The sequence below is a fragment of the Stenella coeruleoalba genome, assembly GCF_951394435.1.
Source record: "Stenella coeruleoalba genome assembly, chromosome: 14".
In the NCBI taxonomy this organism is placed as follows: Eukaryota; Metazoa; Chordata; class Mammalia; order Artiodactyla; family Delphinidae; genus Stenella; species Stenella coeruleoalba.
The window spans coordinates 50,074,059-50,084,307 of record NC_137160.1 but is presented as its reverse complement, the minus strand read 5'-3'; the positions used below and the strand labels follow the sequence as shown (position 1 = coordinate 50,084,307).

Below are 10,249 nucleotides of genomic sequence, written 5' to 3'. Positions count from 1 at the left end.
TGCATTGATTGGCCTTTAGAAAGTGTCATGAGCAGAGAGCAGCCTTCCTAGCGGTCCCTTCTGCCTGCCCGAGAACAAGGCTTTGTTCCTGGAGAACCGGAAGGCGCTCCAGCGTCTTGGGGCTACCTCCAGGCTCAGTAATACTGCTTCAAGGCAGAGTCTGCATTCCTGAGTTTACAAGCGCTATGGCCGAAGCTGCTGCTGTTAATAGCCTGACATCTGCTCCTGTTAATAGCCTGACATCTGCTCGCACTCAGGGTTCAACCGAGCCTTGACAACGCAGCTGCTGTCCAGTGGTAAACCGACTACCTGACCTGCAGAGTCTCCGAAGCCCGTGAGCGGGCTAGAAATTGAGGAGCCGCTCTCGCTCTGTACCTCTGTGTCGCTCTTGAGCGGCCAAACTTTTGGCTTTATTTATCGGTGGTCCTGTGAGGGATAAAAAGAATGAACTTTGGGATCATTTCTTTAGGAGAAAAGGAGATAGTTTCTACTCTAACACAACTTCCTATCCCCCAGAGATTAAGGGGGAAAAAAAAAACCCTCATTTTCTTAATCACAAAGCTATATATCAAGCAAATTAGTACTGTTCTTTCAGCCACAGGTCATTTACAGAAGCTGAAGTGACCACAGAGGCAAAAAGATCCTAAGGAGAACTCCAAATTAGAGGTGACCAGCAGAGGCAGTGTTCCGCTAGAACAGCGAATGGAAATGAGAGCTGTTCCAGGGCACCGCTGGGCTGTGGCTGGACGCGTGTCCTTCACCTCAGCAGGGAGGAGCCCTGGGCTGCTGATGCACAAACTCACTTCCAATCTGACGACGCGAGGCCTCCAGTTTTCTAATGAAGTAGTATGGACGAACAGGAAGCCCCAGGATTGGAGTTCTTCTCTTAGAAGTTTTTTTTACTCAGTGTTATTTATCAAATGACCATCAGTACAAGTACATTCAAATACTTCAAAAGAATGTTTCAGGGTATCCTTTTCCTTTAGTATCATGCTTCCTCCATCCCACTAGGTTAAAAATAAAAACTCTTACCTATGTAACTGAGCAAGACAGGGAGGAATATTAATCCATGAGTGGCTCCCAGTAAGACCATAGCGAAATACATCCTGAAGTAAAATCTCTTGAAAATTTGAGATTTGGCGAAGGCCAAAACCGTAATGCCTCCAAATTTCGTTAGTGTGATTCCGCTGAATACCTAAGAGAAGAGAGATGCGGTTAGAAGCAACTTTTATCACCTACCGTAACTGAACACTTCCTCACAGAGGGATTTCTTAAAAGCCAAGGTCCAAAGTAATGGGGGACCGAACCCCAGCTTTCAGATTTACTGTTAAGTAGCATTAGGCTCTGCCTAAATTGTTTTATTTGCTACTTATGAATCTGAGGGGAAAAAAGGTGTAATAAGGGTAAAAGCTGTGTACTCTGCACAGACCCCATGGCAGCCCTGAAGTCTGTCAGCGCCATTTTTCCAACAGCATTATTTTTCAATTAAGGTATGTACTATTTTTTTAGGCAATGCTACTTATTACACACTTTTTGTTGTTACTCTGTAACAGTGTTGTCTGGTGGTAAAGTAACTGGCTCATAGTTCAGTCCTGTATCCTGGTTTAGCCTGAGAAGATTCTCCAAATGTGAACCACAAACTGCACACTGGGCTCCAAGCATGGCAGCTCCCCTGCTTTTCAGCACACATGGCTGGCTTGGGTTTTAAACGGCTCTCAAATCAAACTTCTCTGTTTTACTGCTTCAGCCATACTGTCGTCTGCAAAGGAGTCTCCAGCAGTAACAGTTCCAAAGAATTTCAGGGTGGAGCTCTATGCAAGATACAGCTATTTCATGAATTGCCTGAAAACCTATAATCCTTAGGAGCTGCTGCTAAGTAAAAGATACAAATTCTGCTTTCCCTACTGAATCTTAAAGTTCCTTCTCCTGAGAAACACTCAGTCACCAAGCTGGGTACTTCGCGGTGAGGTATCTGCCCGAGTCATCTGCTCGGGCTGTACTTACAGAGCTGCCCATGCGGGAGAGCGCCTCTTCTGCCCGTTCCACGCGGCTTCCCTTCGTGCTCACCGTGAACGCTCTCGTGATATGGCTGCAGAACTCCACGGAGATGCCACAGCTCTGAAATAAAGTGCTTCCTTTACAACTGCCCTTCTCCAGTTAAAAACAGTAAAAGCAACCACCCCTTTTCCTGGGATCTGTGGTTATCAGGGCACCTGGGAGGTAAAGGAGCCCGGAGCACCGCCTCTAACTTACAAGACAAAGCTCCCATCACACCAACTTAAACTGTCCCAGGAAGCGTGTGGAACCCTCCAGGCACAGTTTCCTCCAGCAGATCTGCCTCTATTACGGAGAAACAGCTGAAACCTCTCAAGTTCCCCCCAACCCCCAGCCAGCCAGCACACTGTCATTTCTTTAGCTGGGCCTCACTACCACTCCCCCTGAAGCCACGTTCAGTTCGTATCTGAAGAGCAGATGCACTGTGTCTGTTTTCTGTTAATACTTTCTCAAATGTGCACATATTCAAGACTATTAAAAAGCACCTGGCAACCACATGGAAGGCACAAGGCCTTGGTCAGAAAATTCCACTGAGAAGGGGCAGTTTTTCTAACTGAAAACTGAACATCGTGCTGTCATCAGGCTACATACTTTGGCAAAGCACCCTTCAGAATAATAAATTTTTTTTTTTGCGGTACGCGGGCCTCTCACTGTTGTGGCCTCTCCCGTTGCGGAGCACAGGCTCCGGACGCGCAGGCTCAGCAGCCATGGCTCACGGGCCCAGCCGCTCCGCCGCATGTGGGATCTTCCCGGACCGGGGCACAAACCCGTGTCCCCTGCATCGGCAGGTGTACTCTCAACCACTGCGCCACCAAGGAAGCCCCAGAATAATAATTTAAAGGCAGAATGCCTAAGCCAAACCATGACCTCACATTTCCATTGCTATACGTACCACCCACGTCCAACTCCACCTGCCACTGACCCCACCTGACCATGTGCGCCAAGAGCAGGAGCTGGCCTTGATCTCTCACCCCAAGAAACAATGTACAGCAGTGACATAAGGAGTGAGGGACAAACTGAGTGGACCAGGACTCACCATAACCAAGTTGACCAAAGAAACCGCATTCAAACTGATGCCCCAGAGCCACATGACGCCGAACATGTTGACCAAGATCATAGCAATGGTGACGCACATGATCACTGCCGACCACAGCTCACAGCCCAGGAGAACCACGGTCACCACGAAGATGGCACCCAGGGACACACCGAGGTTAAAGAGAGTGTCGTCAATCATGGTCAGGTACTGTTCGTAGAAGACGTAGAACACGCTGGAGAGGGGGAGAAGGTTCTGTTACAGCTTGTTTTTGCTTCCGGAATCTTTACTCCTCATCCTGCCACAACTGCAAAACAGAAACTACCTTGAGAGACATCCTCACACAAAACCTCCCTGTTTGTGCAAGACTCAACCTCCAGCAGTTAAGCTGGACCTCTGGCCACTGACAACCAAAGAAGGGCCTCCGAGATACGTATTTTATATAAGGTTTTTGTTCATGTGCCCAACTTTATAGGCATTTATTGACAAAGAATATTCCGTGGTATTTTGGGAAAACAAGCCCTGGTCTATCCTGAGGGCTAACCCCAGCCAAACGGGGTCTATGCAGGGCCTGAGAAGAAAATGCTTTTTCAGCAAAGTTAACCAGCTCCTCTAAGGAGTCAGGACACCCACTCCAAGAACTCCTTCCACAGGAAAACAGGCTGTCCTCCTGCCAGGAACAGGTCCAGACTCCCTTCAGTGAGATTACAGGGGTTGGGGGGAAAATCACTTGTTTCTCCTACTTTTCTATATTTTCTAAATTCAGTATTTCATAAAATATTTTCTTTATGAGGAAAAAAAAGGAAAACAATAAATGAAAAAAGAGAAACCTCCATAAAGTCACTGTCCCCAGCGATCAGTTGCCGGGCCCGCTCTGTGAAGCTGCTCCCCAGGTGCCGCGACCCGTGCCCCCCGCCTGTTTTGCAGGGTGTGAGCTCCAGCCCCGAGACCTCAGTAGGTGCTTCAGATTCTGGCCCAGGTGCCGTTTCCTGAGACAGGCTTCACCTGTGCTCAGGATGGAGCCAGGTTCAGAAGGAAAACCGAGTGTCGGCCCCCCCAGCAAGGGAACCCCAGGGTGTGGGCACTTCCCCAGGACACCCTCATTTACAAAATCCACACGTTACCTGTATGGGAACACACGGTGATCACTTCCTTCCAGGCCCATGGTTCTGGTGATGTTACTGGCGATGAGGCGGGCCTTTTCCATGGCGTCGATGAAGTCAGCGGAGGTCTTGAGCACCGTGTGGTAGGTCATGAAGTACGTGGCTCCGACGCCCGTGCCGTTGCCGAGGATGTTAACTGCCGCGCTGTAAGCGGCGTGTCCCCTGGGAGAAGACAGTGGTATCAAAGGCAACACCTCATGCCGTACCTGCAGAATCTGAGCATCAAGGCTGAGTGGTGTCACCTGACCCTGGACTCAGGGATCAGACCAGCTGTCAATTTCAGGGACAGGGAAGCCCCTGAAAAGGCGTGATGAAGGTTTAGCTCATTCCTTCCCACACTGGCTTTTCTTTGCTGCTTTGGTTTCTTTGATGCGTAGCCGCTACTGTTTCTGTAGCTGGTTCTGCTCACAGCCCAGTGTGTTCTTCTACAGGGTTTGCTCAGCAGTGCTGTGTAACAGGAGGCGCAAACGGACAAGGGCCCTGAAGTCAGACCGCCATGAGGTCGACCTCGGCCCTGGAACCCTGAGCAGAATTACTAAATTTGGGCTGCAGTATCATCTGCAAAGGGTGTACCACCACCTACTCATGGGGCTGTGTGGTGGGTCAGTGAAATAGTGTCAGTGAGGTGCCTGGCACGATCCTGGCACACAGGAGGCTTCCTGTCTGTTGCCCTCCTACGAGTTGAATTCATTCTGACTTCTTTTATGTAGCCGAGCATTCAGTCTGCCAGGAGACCAAGCTACGGGGTTCATTTCTTCTTTATTTTTAGGGACAGGCCTCCCATGGTACCTAGTCTAGGTCTCAAAACACAGACGTGAGATGTATGACTGACGGGACTCTGGTCACATTATGTATTCTTACGAAGAACAGGGATGTCCAGCGTTTACCTAATGTACACCTGGACACTCACCTTCCTACCAAAACATCCAAATCCGCCCAACTCCAGACTTCAGTCATCTTTGCTATTTCTGGGCCAGAGATCCTGTTCCCACAGTAGCTGGCTGCCTGGCTAGATGGGGGAGTCAGACAGCCCATAACCTCATGTACAGACAGGCTGGCAAGAAGCACAGTGGGGCTAAAAGAATCTAAACCTTCGGAGCTTCCCTGGTGGCGCAGTGGTTAAGAATCCACCTGCCAATGTGGGGGACACGGGTTCGAGCCCTGGTCTGGGAAGATCCCACATACCGCAGAGCAACTAAGCCCGTGGGTCACAACTACTGAAGCCCGCATGCCTGCAGCCCATGCACCGCAACAAGAGAAGCCACCGCAAGGAGAGGCCCAAGCAGCACAGCGAAGAGCAGCCCCCGCTCGCCACAACTAGAGAAAGCCCGCGCCCAGCAACAAAGACCCACTGCAGCCAAAAATAAATAAATAAAATTCAAAAAAAAAGAATCTAAACCTTCATCCCGGGTGATGTCACCAGAGCAGAGCTGCAGTGCCCCATATGCTCCAGACACAACTGGACAAACCCTTTCACATCCTGAATCGCCTGCATCCCTCCCCACAATCTGCCCTGCCGGTGGTCTGCACAGGACTGTGTCCTTCATGCCGCCAGGAGGGGAGTGTGAGACAGAATGCTCAAGCCAGGATGGAATCGGGTCAGAATGAGGAGGAGTTTTCTTTTTTTTTTTTTTTAACATCTTTACTGGAGTATAATTGCTTTACAATGTTGTGTTAGTTTCTGCTGTATAACAAAGTGAATCAGCTATACGTATACATATATCCCCATATCTCTTGCATCTCCCTCCCACCCTCCCTATCCCACCCCTCTAGTGGGACACAAAGCACTGAGCTGATCTCCCTGTGCTATGTGCCTGCTTCCCACTAGCTATCTATTTTACGTTTGGTAGTGTATATATGTCCATGCCACTCTCTCACTTCATCCCAGCTTACCCTTCCCTCTCCCCGGGTCCTCAAGTCCATTCTCTAACATCTGTGTCTTTATTCCTATCCTGCCCCTAAGTTCTCCAGAACCATCTTCTTTTAAGATGAGGAGTTTTCTTTAAAGGCGTTTTGGTTTCTCTGCGGGACAGGGTGGGGAGTGGCAGAGAAGAGGACCTTCCCACCCACCATTCCCACCCCAGCCCTCCCCAGCTTCCCAGTGCAAATTAAAGGGGAAGCGGCCACACAGCTGAATGGGTTCCGTGTCACTTACCCTTTGCCACACTTGGGGTTCGGGTTATCGGAGAGGAACATGGGCAGGAACCTCATGAAGTCTGCACCCTGAGGCCTCTGCTTGCCCTCTGGAGTCAGAGGCCGGCAGTGGACGCAGGCAGGGTCAACCACTGTGCAAACAGGTTGGGGGAGCCACGGTGAGAAGGATGGGTCTCCATATTAAAACATTTAAAAATAATGATAAAGAAGTGACGGGAATTCTTTTCCTGAATCCTTCTGTTTATCCCAAAGCTTCAAACACATGGTTTTCACAGTCAAACTTGAGGTCCCATCTTCATCTAACACAGGCTGTACAAATTTTCTTCCCTGAAGCAGGTTTCCTGCTTTAAGGACAACCTCAGTATGTTATTATCAGAGCCCAGGACGTCCATGTTTTTATCAAGAAAATCCTAGGACAGACTCAACACTTTTACAAAACCATATGGCAATAGTGATAAACAAAGAAAAGCACTCCCATGAGAAGCTACGGCCAGATACCAATCAAGAGAGACCAACAGCATTGTCGGGAAAAGATGACAAACCTGAAAACCAGGGTCCCCTGACCTGGGCCTTGTTCAGCCTGCAGCCCCATCGGGGGCTGGAAAGGGGACAACAAGGTATCCCCAGAGTGCACAATGGAGGAAGGGGATGATGCCAAGGGGAATGAGATGCAGCAATGGCAGACAAACAGGTGGACGTGGAGGCAAAATGCAAATGACTTTTAAATTATAATGTTAAAGTTCTTCAGAAAAGAGGGAAAGATCTGGAAAAGGATCAAGTACCCGATGCGTTGCAGAACCGATCCGTGCCGTTGTAGACTCTACAGCAAGACGACTGCGGCTTGACCCAGTCAAAATAATCGTCAATCCAGGACGAGGGAGCAAAGCCTATCCGGGTACTAGAGAAAGGAGAGAAAGGGTTACTGATGCCCCCACAAGGGGGAAGTCTTCAGTTTCAGTCCCTTTTCTTGAAATCCAAAACTTCCTTTTCTAGACCTTTTAATGCCACCCAGTCAGAGGACAAACCACGTTAGTGCTTAACGGGAAAAGCTTCAGAACGTGAGGTGGTAAATTTGCCCTTTAAAAGGTTTTGCTCAGGTAAAGCTAGATTCAACCCACATTTGGCAAGATAGATTTTCCAGGAAAAGCTATCTTAAGAGAGAGGTTTCAGGCCGAGGTCCCGGGCCAGGAGCCCGTCCGCAGCTGGGGTACTGACTAGTTGTCCAGCTGGGCGGCGGTGAAGATCTGCTGCACCAGCGAGTCGTTATTGCAGCCCAGGCCCCCGCACACCATGTTCTGCCCTTTCAGAGAAGCGTAGTCGTGCCCTCCCTCCATGACAAAGTACACGGGCGGGCCCGCGTGCAGGTAGCGACTGAGGGACTGGAAATAATCCGTCACGTAGGAGTCCTGAGAGAGAGAGAGAGGACAACAGGACACAGTGTGAACGTCCTGTGCAAGCGAGAGGGGGGCTCCCGGCCGAGACGCCTCGAGCCCAGGTTCCTGACTCCCTCCACAGCCAGCGCCCCCTCCCCACCCTGGGCCCAGGGGCTTTTCCAGTTGGTCCCACCGTCAGCAGGGCACCTCACGAGGTCAAGACCGGCTGCTTGTGTTCTGCAGCCATGCCCAAGGCCTGTGAGCTCAGAAGGCCCGGGCCTCATGGGCAGAGCTCTGGCGAGGTTCCTGCAATGCGGGAGAGCCTGCCAGCACCCACGTTTAGAAGCGGACATCAGCTGAAACACCTGCGTGAGTATTTTGAAAAATGCATTCACCATGGGCTAAATGAGTTAGAATAAAAAAGAAAGCGTCTTACATCTGGCATTGACAGAGACTGATCCAAGCCGATTTCTACTTTGTTCAGGACTGCGATACTGAATGACAGAACGCCCACAAATACCGCTACCTGGAATGTGAAGTGAGTTACAGAGTTAGAGTTGTCATGATTAAAAACATAAATCATTTATTTATCTATTTATTTATTTTATTTATTTATGGCTGCATGCAGGATTTAGTTCCCCGACCAGGGATTGAACCCAGGCCCCCTGCACCGGGAGCGCTGAGTCCTACCCACTGGACCACCAGGGAACTCCCTAAATCAAATCTTAAACACACAAAACAGGACTTTTCTAAACGAAAAGCAAGTTTAAATGACACGCTAAGAAAACAAGGAGTCTGGGACAGTAGCCGAGGTCACGGTCTCAATAGTAAAGCCACCTGGGTTCAAATCCTGGCTCTGCCACTTACAAGCTGAGTGACCCTGGGGAAGTCACTTAACCTCTCTTAGCTTCTATTTCCTCCTCAATAAAACAGGAAAAATAAGACTTGTAACATCAGATAATTTTGTGGATTAAATGAGAAAATTCTAGGGATAATCCAGAATTTAGCGTAGTACCCGGTTCTGAGCACAATACCAGATATTAAGTGTTCAATAAATGTTAGGTGTTACTATTACTTTTTTTTTTTTTTTGCGGTACGCGGGCCTCTCACCATTGTGGCCTCTCCCATTGCGGAGCACAGGCTCCGGACGCACAGGCCCAGTGGCCATGGCTCACGGGCCCAGCCACTCCGCGGCATGTGGGATGCTCCCGGACCGGGGCACGAACCTGTGTCCCCCACATTGGCAGGCGGACTCTCAACCACTGTGCCACCAGGGAAGCCCACTATTACTTTTACTGGAATGAATTTACATTCTTTTAGTGGAGATGTGATAGATTATAGCTGTTGGCTGTATCCAGTGTGTAAACTGTACTACAAAACGCTCTTGCATGGTTACTGGGGATGAGGGACAGTGCAGGGGAGGGAGGTGGGTGACACTGAAGGTGCAGGACGAGGGTGATGGAACAGATCTATATCTTCGTGCTTACACGAATCTGCACATGTGATAAGCTGACACAGAACTGGACACATACATTGTGCCAATGTCGAACTCTTGGTTTTGATATTGAACTACAATTACGTAAGACCTTGGGAGGAAACTGGCAAAGGGCAGCTGGGTCCTTCTCTGCACTACCTCTGTTACTTTCTATGAATCTGTAATTATTTAAAAACAAAACAACCAACTTAAGACAGAAACTCTTGCTTATATTGCCTGCTAAAAATATTTTATATTTGTATATATTTGCTTCTGCATTCTTGTGTATGTGTATATATATATATATACACACACACACACACACTTAACAGCTGTCAGAATCCTTCCCAAGCACTCTGACTTCTTAGGAGGCATGTGACAACTTTGGGGAGAAAAACCACAGACAGGCTCCTACCACAATGGGCCGCATCCAGTCCTTAAGCAGAAATGGAGCATAGGCGTCTCTGAAGAAGCGGAATAAGCAGCTCTCCGAGGCCTGGATGCCTGCTCTGTCTGCCGCGCCCCCGACACAGCAGAGGACGTCCAGTCGGTTCCTCTGAGGGGATGAAGAGGAACAGAGGTCACCCTCCAGCCGCCTCATCTAGATTCTAGACTCAAATGAAACAGGCTGCACGCCTGATGACAACTTACCTCTTGCCGCTTAACGTCTAACCCCAAGAGACTCACAAAACAGGTAATCTGAAGGAGGAAGTCAATGAGGACCGCCATCCCCGCAAAGAGAGAGAAGGTGTGCACAGCCGGCATCACGGACAGGCCTCCTGCGGGGAGAAGAGAGCAGCCACGTCCTTCCCAGCTGAGGGCTCAGCAGGCCTCACCGGCACGTGCACGTATGAACACGCGGCACCAGAGCAGGCCAATCCCACAAGAAGAATCCCCCCAATCCTCCCACCCAAAGGCACTCTCCACAATCTGCGGGTGTCACACCAGAACCACCTGGGGTTCCAGGGACTGGGCCCCCGCCTACTTTATCAAGACA

General features: G+C 49.6%; 1 protein-coding gene across 3 annotated transcripts in view; it reads right to left on the bottom strand.

Moving 5' to 3' along the window:
• Nucleotides 1–288: 288 nt before the first annotated feature.
• The window catches only part of NPC1 (NPC intracellular cholesterol transporter 1), a 46,766-nt gene continuing 36,805 nt past the window's right edge, over nt 289–10,249 (bottom strand). For 2 of the 3 annotated variants that reach the window (XM_079942103.1, XM_079942105.1), the window contains 11 exons: nt 9,904–10,031; nt 9,668–9,808; nt 8,215–8,304; nt 7,621–7,811; nt 7,188–7,303; nt 6,407–6,536; nt 4,213–4,413; nt 3,092–3,323; nt 2,005–2,118; nt 1,033–1,195; nt 289–426 (listed from right to left, as the gene is read on the bottom strand). In XM_079942103.1, the coding sequence (XP_079798229.1) occupies nt 344–426; nt 1,033–1,195; nt 2,005–2,118; nt 3,092–3,323; nt 4,213–4,413; nt 6,407–6,536; nt 7,188–7,303; nt 7,621–7,811; nt 8,215–8,304; nt 9,668–9,808; nt 9,904–10,031 (1,589 nt within the window). In that variant the 3' untranslated portion in view covers nt 289–343. Of the gene's footprint in view, nt 427–1,032; nt 1,196–2,004; nt 2,119–2,253; nt 2,341–3,091; nt 3,324–4,212; nt 4,414–6,406; nt 6,537–7,187; nt 7,304–7,620; nt 7,812–8,214; nt 8,305–9,667; nt 9,809–9,903; nt 10,032–10,249 lie in introns of those variants that run through there. The other variant, XM_079942104.1, reaches the window with a different exon arrangement.